Consider the following 23,171-nt stretch of genomic DNA (forward strand, 5'->3'; position numbering starts at 1 on the left):
GACAGGGCTCAATCGACTCGGCTATTGATGCTGATCAAGAATATATATACTTTATGGGGTCGGAAACGATTCCTTCTGGACGTTACACACTTCCACTTTTACCACAAATCTAATATACCCCAATACTCATTTTGAGTATCGGGTATAAAAAGAACCTGACACTTTGTTCTGGTTTTTGCCATACGTCGATTATGGGGTAAGGTTAGGTTGAGGCGATAGTGGGAGAGAAGGGCGAACCAGAGACGAAGATGAGAAAATCAAAGGGTCGGCCAGCGCCATCTTAAGAATGCTTGACATTTTTATATGAATGCTGGGAGAATGGAGCACAACGTAAACTCATGGAAATGAGCGTGTAAGCGTATGCTTGGATCTCCCTCCATTTTATTGCAACTGTATAGAGGCACGCAGTGCCTACATATATAGTAAAATTCTTTTAAAATTCATTTAATTATATATATATAATCGCTTAGAATCGTACACATAAGAACGATAATGAAAGAGTTGCAGTTACAAAGTTTTCCTCCACCGCAACTCGGCCCACATGGACAACCATCTTCCCCGTATGAGGTACATGCAGAGCAATGCGGTTTTTTTGAATAGCCTTTATTTAGTAGTTGCTGACAACCCATCTTAGGTGTCCAGAAGCAGCACATTTGGCTGATTTCTTCTGAAATTGTACAAAATAAAATGGTTACCCTATACAGAAGCAGTAGAAATGATCGAACTCGCATACTTTTGTTATAAAAATAATAATGTGGAGCCACGCATTTCGTCAAGTGTTCCAAGCCCTTCGATATATTGCCGTCCTGATTGTATTGAATCTCAATTCTGTCGAACTGGTCCGGACAAAAATATCCAGAAGTCTCGATCTGGCAGTGATCTTGAGATTCACAATCGCCACATGTCATTTTTTGTAAATACTCCGGAGTAGTCTTCGCTCCATTGGCCGTTGTGGAGGTGAACCTGAAAATTAGGTAAAAGAGGAGCGCGGACATTTTTGTTATGTGTATTATATAAGGCAACATTTCGTTGGGTGATATATGTTGTCAGGCTGGTGCTGACAAGCCAAGTAAGTCCCAGAATATACGATTTACACAGCCGATGCCGAAAACCCGGAGGACAAGGTTGAGAAAATCAAAGGAGAGTCCAGCAACATCTGAAGTATTCAGCAGCTAACTTCAGAGATGCATTTGGATGCTTTGAAAGTGGAGCACAAGGTGGAAAATCAATGTAAATTTATGGAAATACAAGTGTTGCTTGGCTCTAATTATTGAACTTGATATTAGAGGCAGATACTTGGGGCTAACTCAGCCATTAAAACAGGTCCTAAAAATGTATCTTCTTACAATGCCTATCTGTTAAAATGAATTAATTTATTATATATTACCATACAATATCGTACACATCATAAAAAGAATAATAATGAAAACGATGCATTCAAGCGGATTTTCTGCACCGTTTTTTCCCTGTGGCCCACATGGACAGCCCATTGGATTAAGATCCAGAAAAGAGCCTCTTTCATGGTAGGTAGCACAATCAGAGCAAGGCTTTGTGCGCATCTTGTTTTTGACTTGCTGGCATCCCATTTCTTGTGTCCAAAAACAGCAGGCCGCCGAAATTCCCTCTGAGCTTATTTCAGCAGATCATTAATAAGCACATATATGGAGGTAATTCAGGAAAACTTACCTTCAATAAAAAAGAAATGATCAGGGCCCATGCAATTCCTCAGATGTAGCAATTCCGCCTCGACTTCTTGCCGGGCATCGAGCTTGTCACTGTCGTCGTGCTCACGGCAGTAATACCCAGAAGATACGATTTTGCATTCCTGGTTTACCTTCTCGCAGTCACCACATTCCATCGTTTCCAAATAATCGGTTCGGTTTGGTGTTAAAGTATGTGTAGTAACAACTATGGTGGTTGCGAGTATAAGGAAAATTATTGGATGCATTTTTATTGGCTATAAAAATGTGACGTATGACATTTGTTAAATTCAAGGCCTTCTCAGTTTTGTTTTTTTGTTTAAAATATAAAAAAACTGATTTTTACAAAGTTTTGTTTTAGTGATTTTAGCAGGTATATGAATACTACGCTCCGAGCAATTGGAAGGCACAAATATTCAATATTCCGCTCATCCGCATCAGCATCTGGAATTAAAAAACCAATACCAAAATTGACTAGCGCTGACTCTGACTCAAATCTGTTCCTGAAAAACATTCGCATATATAATCCATGCTTCCAAATGACATGGCTTTCCGGGTCAGCTAGTAAATATATAGGATTTTGCTTGAATTTGGTTGGAATTGCGTTCGATTGTTCGCTAAGAGCCTTTATTTTCTTTGAATATATTTACTGCCTCAAATACTCGTTCGCCTATCCGAGCACTCTTTTTTTTGTGTAAATCTATTAGTTCTCTAGGCCTTATGCAATTTCCAATTCAACTGGCCGGAACCTTCTGGGGGAAATATTTTTTATTGACGTGACAATTTTACATTTTCGTTAAAACTTGGAAGTGAAGGCGTGTGGGGTTGGAGGGCTATTTATATTTCGGTCTAACCCAGAGACACTGCCAATGTCTGGTTGCAGGTCTGGGCTGGGGTCTCCTCGGTCTTTGTGATTGTCATTCCACCGATCTTTGGCTCTCTGGCTGACTCAGACCGCAACCCGGTGAGAATCTACAAATAAACACGAGCCATAAATGTGAGTTTATAAACCAATGCAAAGACCAGTAATGAAAAAGCTAAAAGCCCAAAAGCCAAACTGTGAATAGATACAAAACTCATTTAGTTTCTTGCTGGTATTCTTCCAACGATTCAAGCCAACTTTAAACCATTTTAGGCACGTGCCTGGCTTTATGCAACTCCCATTGCACGGCACACTAGATTTCCACAGCGGAATAGCCGCCGTAGTGACTTTCAAACTGTCAACCAGTCATGGCCACATTTGGGTAGATTAGTATTGGTTTTGGGCCTGTGGTCTGTGGTCTAGTTCGAGTCTGAGGAGCCCTTGCGGTGTTCGTCTCTCATCTCTGCTTTTCTGTGCGTGTATCTGTATGTATTTGTGTGTGCGATATAAATATGCGATTGTCTGTAATAGCATGAAATCATGACATCATCGATGTGAGACTTTGGTGTGTAGAAGAAAGCAGCTGGCATATAATTTACCAATTGTCCCCTACCACAGCAACGAACCCGATTGAAGCAGGAGAAAGTTTCTTAGCTAGAAATTATTAAACATGGTAGCTCTATTTGAATAGTTTTTAATTTTTTAGTTTTAATTTCTCTACAGTCGCTGAATAGCTCTTTAAATCAATGTTCTATACTCTCCTACCGTCTCTTGCAGCGGCCCCACAATTCTCTAAAGCTGGTAATTTCTTGTTTGTTTTTTTTTTGACTGTGATTTTCTTTTCTTCATATCTTTGTTTTTGTTTTCGCTTATTTGCCGCCAGTTTGGCTAATAATCCACATAAAATAAAAGCCAACAGCAACAATTCAACATTGTGTAGGAAAATCACAACCAAAGAATGAAAAAAATAAACAACATCTAGCAGGCAAGAGTCAAAAACACTATAAATGTCATAAATAAAAGAGTGCTTATTGCTAATGGAGGAAAATTTGGTCGAGAAAACGCGCCTGAAATCGCTGCCAATTGGCAAGAATTGGGAGGCCCCTATCACAAATGTACGAGTATATCGTATGTCGATCGAATGATGAGAACGAAGTTCAAGCGCAAGGCAGCGCGTAATGACAGCAACATTAGCCAGAAAACAAAATTGCCGCAATTAGCGGGGGGAAATCGCTAATTTGCATAACAATGGATACCCAATTTTTCCAGGCTGTGACTCCCCACAAAAGTTCACAAACCAGAGCAAAATTTAACAGGTTTTAGGCTTCCAATAAGTAACAATTAGTCGAGACCCAGCCCCATTCCCATGCCTCTCTGTTTTCGGTACAGATTTTCGGTTTGCCTCTTGTTTGGCAACCGAAACGAGTGCATTCCCGTGCACCACGTTGCGTATGAGCGATAAATAAAGACGGCTAAATTCGGTGTCACTGTCAGATAACAAGATTTAGAGGCCAGTCCCTCTATAAATATCCTATATACTCGTGCACTCGTATGTTTGGGCATGTGCACGCATCACATGCAGACTTTTCTGTCTCTCTTTTGTCGCACCCGAAACACACGAGTATTACGCATACGTTACGTTGCCGTTTACCTGCATCATGCCTGGGTATGAAATGAACCACTTTGCTTAGAGAACCTCATTTTGGGTGCAAAGCTGGTCTCTGTTTCAACAGTAACTAACGATTGTTAGTCATAACGTAGCGATTCGAGTGGACTTTGAGCCAACGGGATATTTCATTCCAGCGGGAGAGTTCATTCTATACATATCATTATGACGTTGCAGATTTGGTTTCTTTAGTAGCGAGTTAATACCTTTATGAGCTGTCCAAAGTCTTTCCTCCGCAATTTTCCCAATCCAAAAGTTAGATCATGCTTTTGACTGACAACATTTAATTGTATATAATAAATGGCTTTGGTTGTTCGCCATTTGTTCATTCGTCTCGCACGGTTGACTCTGTCATTCTCTCTTTCTCTGCGTGATTTGTGATTTTTTAGAAATTTCTGTGCGAAGTTTTCTTTTCAATTGATTCTTGATTTCTATTTAACACTTTAAATCGATATTGCTTAATTTTTTGTTTTGATTTTTTGTTTGAATCAACCTCAATGCCATGAAGCAGCAAAGTAGTACCTGGTTCTGGCCGCCTTTGTGTTTTATACCGCTTCATTTTGCTGTGGTTTTTGCTGTGCTTTTGCCTTTTTTTGGGCAGGCGTTGTCACTCTTTTTAGGAATATTTTTTTATTACCACTGGGCATAAACGTTGACGAAATGGATACTTACCAGAGTGCGAGGTGAACCCCAGTCGACGATGAGGCACACGACTCGACCATCGATCGATTTGCAGTCCAAGTCGGACAAACGAAACAAGATTCTAGCGTCTTGGCCCATCGGCAGTTATGAATAATTTACGTGCCCGAAATTTGCCCTCGGCCGGGCTCAAACTTCTCTATCTCATCTTGACTTCAAAGCCTAGCGACGCCGCTGTGTCTGGCAGCAGTTCTCGAAATATCTGGACATCATTTTTATGCTCTAGCGACTTTTAATTTAATTCGTTGTTTTATTTTTAGCAAATCTCGATATACTTGTATTGTCTACACAGCCACAGCCCCCAACTCTCGATCGATTTCATAAATATTTATTACTCTATTGGTCTTATTTTATGCGTACACATGTTGCCCTCGACGAGGGATGCCACAGCACTGATTTCACTCCGACGAGTTCTGGCAAGTGAACGGATCCCATCTACTTTATTGCTGTGGTTTTCATTCAAGCGAATTCCCAGGAGTTTGGTGGAAAACCCCTTTAAGTTAATCAGCGAATGTATCTACAAATAGTTGAAAGTTTTCTGCAAAGTCATGGTAAAATTAAATGAACATAATTCTTTGTTTCTAAATAAATTTAGCGAATTACAATTTGCTTATCACAAAAGCTGCCCAAAGATTTGCCAGCCCTTTCGAATGTATCAATTCTTCATCGTGCATATATAGTATATATATAGATACAGATGTATGTATGTACATATGTATCTATAGACAAACCGAAAACAAATAGCAGCCACATGGATCAGGCGTTATAAGAGCCGTAAACATGTTTCAGATTATTGCGGTTTCTTAAGCAAATCTATAAAAAAAAATACATTGTGTTTTTGTTACTGTTTATCGGAATTGAATTAGCATATTAAATAATTAAAGACCGCACATAACCCACTCCTCCAAACGAAAAGTGGCAAATAAATTTATGCAAAATCGTGTTTTTAATTATCAAAACCTAAAAAAAGATTAATAAATGACCTTTCTATGGATAGTCGATCTTCTAATACCCTATTACTTCGGAACAGATATTGCAAGGATAAGAATAATTTTATGATATAGAAATATCAGTTATTTATTTATTTGTATTAAGTCCCAGCAAGAGTGTATCTCTTCCTATTTTCTCCATGCAAAACCACTATCAAATTCAAAATACCTTGGAAAAAAGGCCATGACTCACCGGGCTGGAAATAATCTAGAAGCTTAATCAGTGACATGAAAATTGTAATTGAAATTAAAGCCCAAAGCCGCAAATAATACATATAGAATCACAAAATAATAGCTTCTCATGTATCATATATACGCAAAAAAAGATTAGCATTTGTATATTATAAAAGAATTCGCACATCATAGAAGTTCATATAAAATATCCTTTTTTAAATCACTTTTAATGTTAATAACAAACTACTATTAACTGAACGGTTTATAACGTTTTCCACTTTATATGGAATCAAATAGAATCAAATAATTTTGGCATTTATTTTGCCCCAGCCGCAATAAGAGCTCAATGATCCAACCCATGCCCCCGGACGACCAGCGACCAGCACGCGCTGTGCCTCATTTGGAATGCCAATCAGTTGTCGTGTTTATTGGCATCCCATCCCCCTGCTCCTGGAAGGGGAAGTGAAAGAGAGCAATACGTGCAACAGCCGCAGTAGCAAAAGCAGCAGCGGAAGTTGTTTTTGAGGGCGGCTCAAGTTTGGCATTCTGCACACAGCATTCGAGGGGGCTCGTGTGTGGCTGGCGTCTATTGTTCGTATTGAAATCCTCTCCTTATTTGTGGTGGCTGCAATGGAGATGTGGCACCTCTTTTGCATTGCAATGAGCGTGCGGAATGCGAATGCGGAAGCACAAAATTGCGACAACACGGGTGAAAATGGTCCGAAGAAAGGTAGGAAGTGATTTCGGAATACATTCCCACAGAATGGAAATGGAAATAAAAGGGAAGGCATTCATAAATATGGATACTAAAGAACGCAAAAGATACAATCATGAACATGAAATTGTTTTCCAATGAATGTGGAGGCTCGGCAATCTCGAATTACTCATACGCAGGCGACTGCTAAAATGAATGGATTAATTATGAACAGACTTAGGCAAAACAATTCATCTCAAGGCATGTTGACTGACAACCTGGACCTTACGGGGCAATTATCTATTCATCATCTAAGAACTGCGGCCATAACGAGTGTCGTTATCATTAATAGCCAAAATGTCAAATGCTGTACACCGAAAAACGACAACTTTATTTGCGTGTTGCCCTTTACCCAGTTTCGGTATAAGTATATTTTCCCTTTGGCTTAGTTTTAGCCATTTTCTGAGAGCCAATGGCAGACCACATTTGACGCTAAGCGATAAAGTCCGCTATACTCGTAAGCAATTAAGTGTCTGAGTCTCTCCCTCTCTCTCTTTTTCTTTCTGTCTGGGCTGAGCAGAGTCCAATGTGGTTAAGACTGCTTGTCGGCACGAGGAATAGTCGCAAAGCAGCAGCCGCTCATAATTGGCCAAAGTTCAAGCAGCTGGTGACGAGAAGACATCTGCCAGACGTCAACCCGGGACGCACTTGAGAGCCCAGTCAAGAGCCCAGCCAGCCAGCGGCAAGTAATGCACTACCAGGTGCACTGAACTCTGCTCGGTTAGATCATCGGCCAGCCAGCCACCCAGCCAGCCAACAGGTCTATTCTTAACCACCGGATGCTGGTCAGGCAGCATTCGTGATGATGGCAATCACAGTCGAATTTGTTTAAACTGAAATTTATTTGCTGCGGCACGCAATTAAATCCCATTTTCGACGTACACAAAACATTGCCACCCACCAGGAGGCAGGGACTATCAAATCCCAGGTGAATTACCGCAACTCTTTGGCGACAGTTGACCTGTCGCGAGGGAGCAAAGGTCGCTGCTGACCCTCTCGGAGTGCACTGTCGCCGGAAGTGGAGGTCCGTCCACTCTAGTGTTTGGGTTGGGATTTTTTATTTGCTTGGGTTCCGTTTGCATTCATTCCTTTTTGCCTGGCTAAATTCGCCAATTGTTTAAACTTTCCTAGAGGAAAAATCTACAGAGAAACAAACAAAACTAAGTTGCGAGCGACAGCTCGTTGAGCGATTTACAAGCTCTGAAAATTTATTTGTTTTGTACTTTTTTTGCACTGGTACTGGAACTTTTTTCTTTTAAGAGGCAATCGCTTTGTCACTGTAAATGAAACGATGGATGGCGTTGGAAACACGATTCAATCGATTGATTGGTGCTGGTTCCAATTTGGCTTAGACCAAAATCCACTCCCACTTCCACTACGAAATTTGGAGTTCCCAAAAAAATAAATGCCGATGCAATCGCAGCGATGGAAAACCCACAGCGTCCGAAATATGGAAATCATATTTATCGAATCGTGAAATATGCGCACTACTCGTATAATTAAGTGGAAGCTAATATTTTTTATTTTATACAACATATTTTATACTGCCACCAAAAGCATAAATACATTTGAATAGTTTTATTGCTTTTTTGGGTTATCTCTTTTTTTTTGCCTTAGCTGCATGCGGCGCTTTGACCTAGAGGCCAAATCACAGTGGGGCAAAACTATTCACAAAAATAATAATATAATATGGTCTATTATTTTTTTCTTTATTAAACATCAAATTAAAATAAATTTATACATAGCATAAAATAAATTAATAAATTATTATTGCTATATATTATTTTATTTCTTTACTTTCCGATCATGTTCCAAATGGGAAAATATTGATAGATTTGTAAGCGCTTTTTTCAGTCCCAACTCGCTTGAGCTCTGCCCACTGTAGTAGCAGCTCAAGTGGTCGTTGGGGTCAATCCACAATAATATATCTTCTTTGTATATATACTCTAAGAAAGTGTGGATTCATTTCCAACAGAAGTTTGTTCCATTTTAATCACAGTTCACGAAAATTATTGAAACAAATCTCAAAATAATTATGTTGCTCATATTTTTAAGAAAAAGGTTTCATTTGATAGTTATTTCTTTACTTAATTTACTTATTTCATGCTTTATCCTAGCGCTCCAAGTTTAAACTTATTTTTATACCGCCAGTCATTTTAAATTTATAATTCGTGTAGAAGGCTGATATTTATCCATTTACATTTATTTAAAAGCTTATATTTTTCCAATAATTGTAATTTAACATATATACATATATATTTTTAAAATTAAACTAATGTTTTTGGCAGCTAAACCTATAAAGCGTATTCTTATCTTCGGTTTGCTGGATATCACATATTTCACCCTCGCTTTTGGTATTTTCTCGAAGCCAAAATAAAACAGTAAACAGAAAAAAAAACCGAAGCAACAGCACAAACATAAACAAAGCTCAGCATCAACTGGAAATACCCCAAAAAGCAAAAAACTGCTCGTAAATAAAACAGACGCCCCGAACAGAAGTGGAAAAACTTCAATGACTGTGGACCATAGAGAAATACCAAAATTGTTTAGCAAGTGGCCGAAAAGTCTCAGTTCAAGTGTAAAATGTCAGTCAGCCGGTGGGTGATGCGTGGGACAGCTTTATGAAATATTCAAAATCAATGGAAAATCTAGAAAAAGTGGCCAGCGGAAATATCTGTCAGCGATTTGTCAGAAATGGGCCTCTACGGTTGCCATCCATCATATGCGCTGCTCCACAGCTGGGAAAGAGACTAGCAGAAACAATGAGTACAGCCCTGGCCGTGGCAGGAGAACGTGTCGTGCATTCGACCACAAAGTGTTGCATGTTTTCCAGCTGCTGCTGTTGTGCACTCAATTGCTGCCACATGACAATGCAATAAAAGTGCGGCCTCCAAGTCAAATGCAACCGCACGCAAACAGCTGCCAAAGTTTCGCCTGGTCCGACCTTGACTTTGGCCCTGTTTTGTGGGTTGCTCAGACCCTGCCCCGTTCCCATTTTCGATTTCCCATTTTCCGTTAACATTTACAATTGCACAGTGTGTGATGTGAAGCTTCCATTCGTCCTGTGCCAGCAGAAACTAAAGTGAGAAATGGCCAAAAAAGCAGAGAAGCGTCACAGCCACAGCTGTACCCGTATCGATTACCGTCACTAGCCTGGTTAGGGGTGTAGTTTCAATTTCAATCAGAGGTGTACAGTTCCAGCCATCTCGTCATCGTCGAGTTTAAAACAATATTCTCCACAATACACCCACACAGTGTGCCACTGTGTCCCGGTTGCCACTCTCCAGCTCCTTCGCTAGAGACCGTAGTTGCATAATGTCGTTGTCGGTTTTCATTTTCGCACGCCATCGTTTCGGAAACCCACATATTGCTGTGACCAGGAGGAGCTGGACATCCATACTCTGAAGTTCGCTTCTCGGATCGATTGCACTGATTCATGCATGAAATACGAGTATTTCAATCTGATTTCACTTAGCCCATAGTTCTCTCTTTTCAATGCAATGAAGTATTTCAATTGTACTTGCATATAAGGCCGCAGTTTCGTATCTTCAATGGACGTAGTATATACTTGGAGTATTTCACTTGGCCAAAAGTTCTCTCTTTTCAATGCAACGAAGTATTTCAATAGGACTTGCATATAAGGCCGCAGTTTCGTATCTTCAATGGACGTGGTATAGTACTTGGAGTATTTAATAAAGTTGAGCATTCTTCCGGCACTGTTTCAGTGAACAACTCTTCAACTAATCACAGTGAAGCATCGTAGTTTAGTCACTCCTTGTGCTTGCCCTACTTTAATTCCGGATGGCAGGAACGACAGGAGGCTGACGCTGACGATGCCTGGCAGGCTGGCAGGATAGCAAACAGGCAGGCTGGCTGGCATATAGGCAGGATGGCAGGCAAAAATGCTATCAGGCATAAAGCAAAGGCAAAGGCAAAGAACATTCTGCGAGAGTGGTTTCTGGGGGCAGGACATCAGAGAGAGAGAGAGAGAGAGTGATAGTGGATGGCTATGGTGGCTCTGCGGCTGGCGGTTAACCCTAAGTGTTGTCGTGCAACAGCCCCACTACTCCCTCTTCAACCGCGCCACACTCTTGCCCCACTTCACTACCACTTTGCTGGCTGTTGGCGTGAACTGCAAAACTCGGTAATTTTCAATAGCAAGGAAGGACCGAGAGCAGAGGCGTCATCTGGGCTGGCCTGGTGACAGTGTGCTGTGTCCTGCCTCGCACGTGTGCTCGTTCTTGGCTCAAAATCGTGCTTGGTTCGTTCTCTGCCGGCTTGTGCAAGTTTAATAAACAATTCACCCCGTTGTGGCCCCAATAGACCTAAAGAGTCGCATGTAAATGCAAGTTTATCTGGCGCCATTCCATTGTTTCCATTTCGGTCTCTTCGCTCTCTCGGATGACATAGAAAATGCACGATTTACAGCACATGGCTTGGGGAATAAAGTCAGCAAACAACAAACATGCACATGCCGCATGCTACATGCCACATGAAGGGCCCACAAGACGAAAACTGAATTACGAGAATGAGAAAATGTCAGTCAATATTTTAGCTGCACGGCTGACAGGCTCAGTGGCTTGGGGACTGAGCAACAGCAACTGCAATTTGGATGTTTTCAGGGAGAAGTCTATTGATCCATTTTTTGTTACTGTGCAAAGAGACCAAAGGATAAGTCCATTTGTTGTATAAGGACTTAAGGTAAAATCCTGCACACTCCCGTAGAATTGCAGAAAAATCAAGCCACAGATCAAATCTGTTACCAAATATTACGCATACGCCGCATGTGCCACTGTGGCCGGGCACGTATTCCGAATGTGTTTTTCCATTTATTTTAAATCAGTTTGCCACAAACACTGCCATGCTACTTCTTGAATGAAAGTTAAATCTCTTGTGGCGCTCTTTTACCCTGCCCCGGTTCGGTGCAGCTCGCTTCGGCAGTGGCCGACGCCGTGGCGCCCCAGAGCAGGAGCAGAGAAAACAAAGTTTTAGCAACTTGTACAAATAAAAATAAGAAATAAAAATGTTTTTCTGTAGTAGTGATAATACGTTTTTTATGGCTGCAGATGGCTGGAAGTTCGGTGGCTATCGCTGGAGCCCAGAGTCGATCTGAGCTGAGCCAATATTTGCTTAGCTGTGTTCAAGTTTGGCTCGACTCGACTCTACTCGCTTTTATGCAAACAAGCAGATCAAACAGCAGTTTGAGAGTCACAGTTATGATACAAGTGTTCTGCTGGCCAGGTTCTGTGAAAAGTTTTTCCCCCTTTTTTTGGGGCACCTTTTCGCAGCTTGGCCCCAAGCCAAAAAGTGCACGGACAAGTCCAGCCAACTGTTGGCAATAACCGTAGAATGTCGACGGGGGAAAACGGCAGACTCTGCTAACTGCCACAAATCCAATATTATTGCCCAACCGTCTCTCTTTTCATTTTCAGCTGTTTACTTAACTATAAACTTTTTCGTGCGACCCCCTATTGTTAATAAATATTTAAGCGGTAATATGTACAAGTTAGCAAACGAGTAAAGCTAAATTTATAATCATGCGGAAATGAATTTGTTTCTGCTGCGATGTGTGGCACTGACGATGGCGGATGGTTGGCAAAATCGAACCATAGAACAATATGTGCATCGCATAGGAAATGCTTCGTTGTCTCGAGCGGCGGGCTTTTGTCTCTCCGCTTAGTCATAGACAGTTTTGTATTTTGGCAGATATAATAAAAACGAGACATCTGTCACCGCCAGCCCCCGCAGTGCAAAAAGGCTGACAACTATCAGTGGATGGCAGACAAACATTTAATTGAATTGATAAAAGCAGAGCCAAACAGATAATCGATAGTGGAAAATAGAGACTATTCCCTGACACTGAGAAGTGCAGGAGGATGCAATAAAAAAAGACGTGAGAAGTACGGAGAAAGGCTTCCGTCAGGCAGAATATCCTTCTCTGTGCGCTTCACATATTATCAAGCTGAATGGGGAAGCTCATCAATCAAATTTCAAATTAATTTCACTCCCACTTTTCTGGGAAATAATCCAGTTTGAGACAAGAAAATCCCATATTTAGTGGATGCCAGCTGGCAGCTCCTGCTTGAACACGATTCAGCACTCGACAGTTTCTTGGAAAATGCAATAAAATATTTTTGTTTTCCTGCTATTTCGTCTTGGGCTCTGACTAATAAATTCATTTTTGTCAGCACCAGAAGTGCACTCAGCCATACTTTGGCTGCTTTTCTTCTGTTTTCTGCTTTCTGTTTTCTATGCATACATTTTACAGTACTTAGCTGCACGAGCCAAAACAAAACTAAAAATAAATTCTATGCAAAATTGGTAGGAGGTTGGCAGCCGAGCCAAATTATTGGGAAAGTGTCAAAATTAATTTAAATTTATTTCTTCAAGAGATCGCATCTCCTTGGTCGTTTTATCTATGAGATGTCCGATAAGCGGGACAGGAGAATGGTAAGAAACTTACAAACAACTTCGGAGGAGATAGAATCAAGCCTCCAGCTGCAAGGCTTTTGCTTGCTCTGCGACAATATTTGAAACGTGTCATGGAATATTCCGTGAATCCGAGTTGAGAACTTGCCTCCGCTGCCTCTACTGTTGACGGGCCACAATAACAAGGCGACACATCCCTTGGCCTCAGCTCTGTGCAAGTTCAAATATTGTCAGGCAGAAGTCGCGACTTTGGGGGAGGGATGGGATGAATGCCTACATAGCGTACGAGTATCTATGTATGTTTCTATTACAGCTGTGACGTCACCATTAGCCAAACATCAGACAACGAATCGTGAATCGTGAAACGTGGTAGCTGGTTATATGTGAGCGATAAGTCGAAAGGCAGCCACGGCTAGCAGTAGACCGTAGGAGACAGCCAGCCCGACGACGGCATATTTATGAGCCCATTTCCACAACAAATCCCTACCAAAAAGATAAAACACTGTAAGCTGCGTGAGAATGGCACAGTTTTGGATGGAATTCAAAACGAAGAACCTTTCCTGCCAGCGGGTGCATTTATATAATATTACTCGTATTTTTTAGAGAAGACATTCGAGAAAACAGAACCCAGGAGAAAACAGAAAACTCGCCTCGTTTATGAGCAAATATATTAAATCATTTTGATTATGCTGTTAGATGTTCTAGAGCCCCACCCATCTGTGATAACGCGGAGGGCTGATAAGGCCGTCATATATTTACATATTATAACGTGGCCTGACTCTGACTCTCCTTCAGTTCAATTTTAGTATAGTTTGGCGCAAAACAAACCACTTAACATTATGTTTAGTCTGGCCGACTCGGCTGCAGCTGTCGTAAATATCTCTCCCTCCTAGTGGCTTCGCGGAAAACTGAGCCAAAATTGAACATAACATAAAACCATGTACCCATATCAGAGACATGGGCTCTGTTCTCCATATCTGCTCAAGGGTGTGCAGCCAGCAAAGTCAATGCACTCATTGCCTCATTCAAGTTCACATGCAAATTGGATAAATCCGAAATCGTTTAGATTTATGATACAAAACAGGCCGCACCGCATCAGCGATTGATTGATATTTCATTCTATCCCCAATACCTCTGACAGCCGCCACAACTTCCGCGAGGTTCATTGACACGACACGGAGTTTAGATTATCAGCTCAGTCGTCGTTAGTTTTCCATTCTTCTGGCATCTGCTCTGGCATCATCTGGGGGCACTGACGTGTCTTGTCGTTTCATGCTGAAAGAAAAAGGCAATATGTCGCAGTCGAACAATTCATTTCCTTCTCTTGCCTAATCGACAAATTTGCTTAAGATGACAGCAGCTTGTCCACCCACACCATCTTTCCTACCTATTCACCTGACTCTTGACTCTCGGCTGTTTTTAGAATTTAAATCCCATTTATTTTTTTGCTCTGAAGAAACACAACAAAAAACCATCAAAATCTGTGCCTCTGTGCCAACAACCAAACTTTGTTCTAATGACATTTGGTCGTATTCTCTTTTTCCCGTGAGTCAAAAATTGTTTTTTAATATTATTTAATTTTTATTTAATTATGCAGCTATTCAAATGGATGTGTTTTTATGGCTTCACACCACGGAAGCAAGTTGACATTTTGGGTAATGCTTTAGTTTGCAAAGCCGAATAAGAGCGGGTTTATATTTAGGACAATTATAAAATTATAATTATAATTAATGGCAATTTTGAAAAAACCTGATTTGCTTATAATTTCAATTAGTCTGATTCGGTGTTGGCGTATAACGCTGGTTTTTTATGAGATTCCATGTACTTTTTAATATTATACATTTTAATTGTGTAGTCTCCCATTATGCCTAATTTATATAAATGGAAAACATCGAACAATTAGGTGTGTCTAAGAATACCAGAAGAATACTTTCCATACTACTCTCGCAAGCATAGCTCAAAGAAATTAATTGAATAAAGGACATCAAGAAGATCATCAAATTTCACAGTTAAGATAAAGGCTTAAAGCTCAGCTTGGGAATTTAATGGGTACTGGCGACTCGAATTTTTCCTTGTGAAATCATACATATGTATATATCCTACAGGAAAAACTTTACGTTTGGGAGCTGGTGCGATGATCCGCCAAACCATATTGCGTCAGAGCCACTATCACTTTAAAATTCCTATATGCATATATCAATCAGCAGAGATTATTTTATTTGGGTTCCTGTGCTTCAAGTTTCTGTTCACCATTATCATGTAAAAAGCTAATGGCTGCTGCCCCAAGAACAAGTTCATATCTCGTTTAGTATCGTCTTAATTAATGTATGTATTAAATATATAACTAACTAACTATAATGCCATGTATTGGCCAATGGTTGGGTTAGAGCCTCACTCACTGCCCAAAGCTGAACAGTAAAATTCTTAAATCTAATATCTTTCAAAGGACCCTTCAAAATGCTACAACTATATCGAATTAAGATTCGTTCTGTGCGCTTGTTAAATGGTTTTATTTCCTAAAAGTTTGTATCTTTCAAGAGCGACTATCATAAAAATTCTCATAAAATTAATTCCTAGCTATTCTATTAAGTTGATTTTTTCACACCGCTTTTTATGAATAAAACTGGAAATTCTATTTTCAGACCATAATTGGCATATAACAGAAGTCTTTCTGTATATCCCCACTCTCTCTGTTTGCTTCTGATATAAGAACGAAAATGTCAGAGGCCTCATTCCCTGGGATCCATGCTAAACGCACTATGGAGCAAGCCTCAAAGTGAATCATAAAATAAATAAATAAGTGCGACGCTCTCAGTGACCGATTTGTTGAGGGACAGATACGCATCCGCTAGATACTCGTCGTACTCATTCGCTGTGCACACATGCCGGCTTTGGGTGTCTCTGTGGGGTATCGCGGGTGCTGTCGGGTGTTGGGGGTTTGACTTTGGCTTTGGCTTCGGTTTTGATTTTGTTTATGTGAGTGCCGCATTTTTTCTGGGGAAAGACCAAACAGACGGTTCTTTGTCACCGCATTGCTGCAAAAATTAGCAGGCAGGGAAAAGTTTAAATAAAAACATATGGAATATGGAATATCAGATTTACTTATCACTCAGCAAACTCAATGTCCCATGCCTGGGCATGACATGAGTAGTGGACCTGTCCGGACTGGACTGGACTGGTCTGGACTGGAATGTGAGTCAGTTTGTTGAGGTAAGCCATGACTTCTTTGATATTAAACTGGTACCAGGTGCCAAGCGATTAGTCACGCCTCCCATTTGCCGGCAAACTGCAATCAGAGTTGTCAACGCCCATGCGCCCTGCCACTCTCGGCTTCATCTGGGTATTTGATCTCCCTCCCTCGGATGCTAAATGTTCGGGTGGTGCTTGCCTGACTTTTTTGAGTAGCAAACCCGTTGGTGCCAATCACCGACACCCATATAGAGCAGACATCTCTCAACCGCTGTCCCCCTTTGGGTTATACAATATACATTTTGAATTCTGAATTCTGAAACGGAACACGCGTTCCGTTCGCCTCAATCAGACCAAATCAAATGTGTAATATTTTTTGCTGCTGCTGCTGCTGCGAGTATTTCTTTTCGTTTTATGAATCAATTAATACGCTTATGGGCAGAAGCAGAAGCAGAGGCTGAAATGCTCAAAATGCTGAATGAAATGTTGAACTTGTGCGCCCCCCTTTGGTCTGGTCTGGTCTGCTCTGATTAAGTGCTTGTTCGTGTTCTAGAGCTTCTTGTCGGGGAAGTTGAGGACAGAAAAGGTTGGATCGATGAATTCACTCAAAAGAGTTCGGCAAATTGCTCCGGCTTCTCTGCCAATATGCTGAAAACTTTCTGTTGTTGAAATTAATTGGTTGGGAAAATGTTTCACTGCAGAATGGATCTGTTTCTCTCGATCTGCGCGTGGGTTGGAGGCAAACAAGTTTCAAGCCAATTCCAATTGAAAGGCCCGCAATAAAAAGTCAGGAGATTAATTCTTTTAAGACACATAATCTTTTATTTGAATAGAGTTTTGTTGCTTTGTGTGTTGTTTGGTTTGGTTTTGTTTTGGATTGGTTTTTTCCATCGATTTTTCGATTAATAATTAATTTGCAGTTATAATATTTTTCTTTCTCTTTTTTTGTTTGCTGCATTTGGATTTTTGTATTTGTTTCGGTTTCAGATTAAAAGCTAATTTGTCACATTGAATTATTTTAATGCTTTCATTGCATTTACAATTAATCGTAATGGTTTAGCGAATGACAGTTGAATAAATTTGAAAAAATATCACTACTATATATAGTAAATGTATACATATATGCTTTGTGTGTGTGTGTGTGTTTCTCTGCATCTGTATAGGTACACACATATAGTATGTAGTATGTAAACTATTAATACATGTTTTAAGTTATTTCTCAATGCATTTCGAAATGACATTCTTACATTCTTGTTTTCCTCTCAGCTCAACATCACAATAATTGGTTTTGAAATACATTTTCTTTGTCCGAACACACATGCATAAATATTTATAGATATTCGGTATGCACACGCTCTATACATATATAAAATATAAACTTTAGAAATATAAATTCGAGGTTGGTTTTTGTGTTGTATCTTGTGTTTGTTTGTGTGGAAAGCGAGTCAGTTGGGCAGGCGGAAAATCAAAGCGGGCTAAAGCGAACTTAGGATATAAAGCTTTCTGGCCTGGAGGCGGCGGCCAAGGCAGAGAAGAGACAAATGCCAGGGCCATTATAGAGCACTGCAGACCCAAGTATGTATAATACATGAGCCGAGGCCCGCCACCGATGATGGCTCTGCTCTGACTTCTGACCTACTCGCAAAGCCGCCGTCCATCTCTCACTTGAAATTAAAACTAATGAGGTATTTAGCTGCACGCAATGCCTGAATTCTAAAGAAAGAAAATTGACTTTAATGGACCGACCGCCCGCTCTAAAATAAGTTACTGACTGACTGACTGTCTGGCTGTCTGACTCTCTGGCTGGTTTTCTCTGGAACTGGAGCTGGAGGCGACCATTGCATTGACTGACGCGTTTTCAATATGAAAACAGCGGCCATTCAATGGTCGCCCCTCTAGGACACAGGACACAGGAATAGAGCCACAGGAACAGGACAGTTTGAAAAGCACTGATCGGCACTAGGTGCTCGGTTGTAAGACTACTATTCTTATGGCTCTAGAATACACATATGCTTTGCACATTGACTTAATTAACTTATAATTGAATGTTTAGCGTTTCTCTTAGCCAGAATGTTTTGGAGTTAAAGCTTTTCGTGTTGGTTTTGTCTAATAAATATTTATACAGATTTCTAATGATAATAATAATAGTTCTATAAAGTTAATAAATAATAAATTAGCTGGTGCTTTCGTGTGTGACTGGTTAAAACTGTGCTGTCTTTGCTATTTTTGTCGATTGGTTTTCGATTTGTGGTTTTTTTGTTTTGTTTGAGTTTGAGTAAAAACATTAAATGTTAATATGCTTTTGTTGCTTAGGTACATTGATTCCCATCCGATCCGATCCGATTCGATCGGATCCCGACTTGGCTTGGTTCCAGTTTACAGTTTGATATTTCTTATACGAATGTGCCATTGTATTTTAAATTTAATTTGACTTGTACACAGATGTTTCTATTTTTTTTGTTAATCGTTTTTTTAAAGGTACTTTTGTTCTTCGTATTTTTCTTATATTTTTTTGTGCTTATAAAACTGTTTGAACAGTTTGACAAGCACTCGAATTTATCGTCTTTCCTTCTTTCTTTTGTTTTTGTTTTCTTTTTTTTTGGCATGAGAAGCTTCTAGAGACAGCATTATTTCGGCGTAAAAATTCAAAGTCAAACACTTGTTGTTGTCTTTGCTAATTGGTAACTTACAAATTACGAATACTGTTTTAGAATTCTTCAGCAAGCGAGTGTACTCCGCTCTTCGATCTCTCAGGCATCTTAGACCTCTGTGGGCATGCCACAGTTGGACTGCAGCTTCTTGGAGCCGCGGAAGAACATCTCAAACAGGCGGCCGCGGCGCGCCTGGTACTTACGCGGCGTCGGCGGGCTGAGGGAGATGTGCTCCACAATGGTGATGCCCCGCTGCAGCTTGGGGCGCATGTTCCTCGTCTGCGACGGGGGTGGTGGTGGGGCCGGTGGTGCCAGTGGTGCCAGTGGCGGCGAGGGCAGGTCCTCGGACTCTGCCGATCCCCGTGTGGTCGTCCCAAAGTTGATGATGGTACTACAGCTGCTGTTCGGACGCAGGGTCAGGGTAGTGTGCACCGCTGCGGGCTGGCACTGACTTACGAGGGAGCTCTGGGGCGTCAGATAGCGACAGCTGTTGCTACTGTACTGCGAGAGCTTGCTGCTGTTCCTCTGCAGCTGGGCGGCATTGGGTCCGGACACGATTCCGCCTGCCCCACCAGTGCCATTGGTCTTGATGCTGCTGCTGCAGTGGCGCTGAAGGGAGCTCGAGGACTCCAAACCAAAGAGCCGTTTGACTCCACGCCGCACCCGCTTGTTGCGATACGCAAAAATGAAGGGCGAACTGAGGTTGGCCAGCAGGATCATAAAGATGGCTAGCTGCGAGGAGCCCCCAAAGTTGGCCGCGGAGAGGCGCGCTTGCAGGAGCACCAGCAGCCCGAAGGGCAGGTAAGAGACCACAAACATGATCACCACCAGAATGCTGATGCGGGCGGCACGCGACTCCTCGCGGTATTTGAAGAGCGAGCTGGCATTACTCAAGCGATGACGCAGCGAGCTCATGTAGCTGAGGGCCTTGGGGGAGGCGTGGATGGCGGGTATTTGGAGGGCATGGCCCGAGGGTCCGCCCAAGCTTCCATGCAGCTGGTGCTGATGTTGCAGCTGCTGGTGCCGAGGCGAGCTAAAGTGCGGGTGGTGCTGCTGCTGATGCTGGTGGCTTTGCTGCTGCTGCTGATGATGCTGCTGGATCGTCTGCTGCTGCTGGAGCTGTGCGTGCCCCAGCAGGTGCGGCGATCCACACTCATCGCTAAGCGAGTCCTGGCGCAGCTCCGTGTACTTGTGCAGATTGGGAGAGCTGTGCACCTGGCGGATGCCCTGCAGGCGGTTCGTCTCGCGCAGATCCTGCGAAGATGTGCCCAGGAGCGGCAGCTGGCGGGCCGAGTAGTTCCGCTTGATCTCGCCGCTGGCCGTCTGGAGGGTCAGCAGGATGTTCTGGTTGCGATCGGCCAGCGTCTGCTCCGGCACCGGCATTAACTGGATGCCGACGTTGCTCTCCGCGTCCCCGTCTGAGCCTCCGTCATCGGAAATGGTGGGCAGGAGCACCTTGGCCGCCGAATCGCGTCGCAGGCAGCTGGGGGAGCTGCGCTGCTGGCGCTGATCGATCTGCATCTGAAGACCCCCTACGCTGGAACTGCCTCCTCCGCCACTGCAGCCGCCATGGGAGCTGGCCGAGGAGATGGAGTGCCTGTGCACGCAGAGGCTGTTGGCATACTGATTGGCCTGCGCCGCCTGGTGGGCTCCCGTCAGATTTAGGGCGCTCTGCAGCAGCGGCGAGGATCCGTTCTGCCGCATCCGGAGTCCGTTGCCTCGCGCCTCGCTGAAGATGCGCCAGTACATACCGCAAACGAAGCCGAAGGGCAGCATAATTATCACGATGAAGTACACGCAGGCGTAGACCACCCCAAAGATGCTGTTCGTGCTGCTGATGTTGAAGAAGGTGGCTGCCAGGCGCCGCTGTCGACTCAGCAGCGTGTCCGCCTCAAAGTCGAGCACCCGGAGGGCCGATAGTGCTCCAAAAAGGATCCCCACGGCCCAGGTAAGGGCGATGAAGACCCATGTCTTTACGCCCGAAATGCGGCTGTGATAGCGCAGAGGATCGGTGACCGCGCACCAGGTGTCTCCAACGACCAGAAGCACAGCGAGGGCGCCCAGGGCCGCCGTCATGTCGATTGACCAGCAGCGCATCTCTACGGGTGGCAACACGAACGCCGGAGTGGGCAACGGACTGGGGGTGCTGCCAAAGGCGCTCAGGTTGTCCTCATGGGTCTCCGTCTCCGTGATGACGATGCCGCCATCGCCCCGCTCGTCGATCGTTAGCTCTCGGCAGTAGGTGGCGTTGCACTTGAAGATGGTCTCGATGGTGTCACCGTCGCTGATGTTTCGCCGCACGACGATGCCGTCTTGCTCCACGACCTGGCCATGGCGCCGGATGGTGACCTGATGATTGCCCGGCTTCGAGTAGAACTCGATGCTCTCCGCAGCGGGACCGGACTGGGGCTCGTTGAGGCTCCTGACGCCGCCCAGAAAGAGGGTGGGTGCGAGTATGCAGCAGCCGATCAGATTGATGGCCAGCAAATTGATGGTGAATCGATTGGCCGTGGTGCGTAGTCCGGGCGTGATCCAGAACGCGCACAGCGCCAAAAGGTTGATGAGGAACGAGACGAGCAGCAGGGCCAAAATGAGGAAATCTATTGCCATTCTTCTGGCTAGTTCTGTTGGAGTTCCCCGGCTGATGGTTGCACGCACATCACTTTACAGTTCGACAGTCACCTCTGTCTGATTTTATTTTTTAATTTTTTACTGTTTTGTTTTGGTTTTGGTTTTGGCTTTGCGCTTATGTGTGTTTGGCTTTGCTTATGACACAAATTTCACTCGCTTTTAACGTTTTTGGTATGTATGTATCTTTTTCACAATTTACAGCCAATTTCTGTTGTATTTTTCCCGAAAAAAACTGTGCGGTTTTTTGGTTAAAAATGTTTGTTTCTTGTTTCTTGCCGAACGCTTGCTAATTTACACGCGAAGTTCGTCGTCGTTGGTACAAAATAATATGAGGGTTTCTTTTCCCTCTGCCAATATGTGTTTTCAGTGATTTATTTCTCGCGGTGTAGGGCGCGCACCGATCGAGCACGATCTTCACTACGAAGCGTTCCAAGCACAACTGTCGTGTGGGGCTGCCGAAGCGCCCCCAAATATACGCGATGCGAGACTGGGAGAGCGGTAGGCCCCCAAATCAAGTTATATTGCACGGCGAGGTATGGCGAGCGCTGTGAGAGCGGTGAGCGTTGTGAGAGAGAGCGAAAGCAAAAGCGTTGTGGCTGCTGTGGCTGGCTGCTAACTGTGATTTGCAATTCCCACGCTCCGACTTTGAATTGCTGTTTCTGCTGCAAGTTCCTCTGCCGCTGCCTGCCGCCTCCTGCTGCCTGTTTATTGCCTGTTGCCAGCCGGTCTTTATCACAGAGTCTCTGCCTCCGTCTGTGGCGGGTTGCTGCTACTATTGCTGCCGCTTCTGTCCTAGTTCACGGTGCCTGCCAGCAGCAATACAAATTGTATAATCTCTTTTTTCTTTGTTGCAATGGCAATTGCTTTGCTGCTTCACTTTTGCTCTGTATTACATCAGAGCATGCTACTGGAGCGGCTATGGTTGTGTTCTCTCTGCAACATCCAGTAAAGTGCAGTGCAGTGCAGTGCAGCAGCAGTGGCCACGCTCTATTTTCCTAACCATAAAAATCGCATTTTTATTGGGCCGACCGCTGTGCAAATAAACAACAGCAGCAACACTTATTGTTTCGCTTTCCTTCGCCTTTTTCCAGCTGATGAAATTCTCACTGCAAGAGAAATAGAGACAGAGAGAGATGGAGAGAGTGAGTGAGAGCGAGCGAGCGAGAGAGATATATAAGCGATAAGGCTCTGATTGTGGGGACTATGCTGTTTATTATTTTTTCTGTTTTGATTGTGAAATTAAAAGCAAATACAAACTGGACCAAGATGAGACAGCAGAAAGAGAGGCTGGTTCCCAAACCGCTTTTACGAGTGTACCCTGTAGTCACAGGCCATGCAGGGTATGTGCTGCTTGTAGAGATAGCGACCTCCAACATTCAATAATATTATATTTGAATTAGTAATGGGCATCTAATAGTCTCAAGATG

At 43.0% G+C, this 23,171-nt stretch overlaps 3 protein-coding genes across 4 annotated transcripts; all 3 read right to left on the reverse strand.

Annotated features, from left to right (window-relative positions):
* Positions 1 to 425: 425 nt before the first annotated feature.
* Positions 426 to 1,079, reverse strand: LOC108153899. The gene is made up of 2 exons (XM_033389547.1): positions 734 to 1,079; positions 426 to 667 (listed from the first exon to the last, which is right to left on the reverse strand). The coding sequence occupies exons 1-2, from the start codon at positions 1,023 to 1,025 to the stop codon at positions 441 to 443; spliced, it is 519 nt and encodes a 172-aa protein (XP_033245438.1). The 5' UTR covers positions 1,026 to 1,079; the 3' UTR covers positions 426 to 440.
* Positions 1,080 to 1,359: 280 nt separating this feature from the next.
* Positions 1,360 to 2,016, reverse strand: LOC108154551. Of its 2 annotated transcripts, none has more exons than XM_033389548.1 (2): positions 1,687 to 2,016; positions 1,360 to 1,624 (listed from the first exon to the last, which is right to left on the reverse strand). In XM_033389548.1, exons 1-2 carry the CDS (start codon positions 1,946 to 1,948, stop codon positions 1,377 to 1,379), a joined length of 510 nt encoding a protein of 169 aa, XP_033245439.1. In that variant the 5' UTR covers positions 1,949 to 2,016; the 3' UTR covers positions 1,360 to 1,376. The 2 variants fall into 2 exon arrangements, with proteins under 2 accessions (XP_033245439.1, XP_017140343.1); XM_017284854.2 differs by having other exon boundaries at positions 1,364 to 1,629; positions 1,687 to 2,015.
* A 15,245-nt stretch (positions 2,017 to 17,261) lies between these two features.
* On the reverse strand, positions 17,262 to 22,234 carry LOC108157356. Its single transcript, XM_017289378.2, has one exon. The coding sequence runs from the start codon at positions 21,721 to 21,723 to the stop codon at positions 19,222 to 19,224; it is 2,502 nt and encodes an 833-aa protein (XP_017144867.1). The 5' UTR covers positions 21,724 to 22,234; the 3' UTR covers positions 17,262 to 19,221.
* Positions 22,235 to 23,171: the final 937 nt, after the last annotated feature.

This window comes from Drosophila miranda, chromosome 2 (genome assembly GCF_003369915.1).
Source record: "Drosophila miranda strain MSH22 chromosome 2, D.miranda_PacBio2.1, whole genome shotgun sequence".
NCBI classification, from domain to species: domain Eukaryota; kingdom Metazoa; phylum Arthropoda; class Insecta; order Diptera; family Drosophilidae; genus Drosophila; species Drosophila miranda.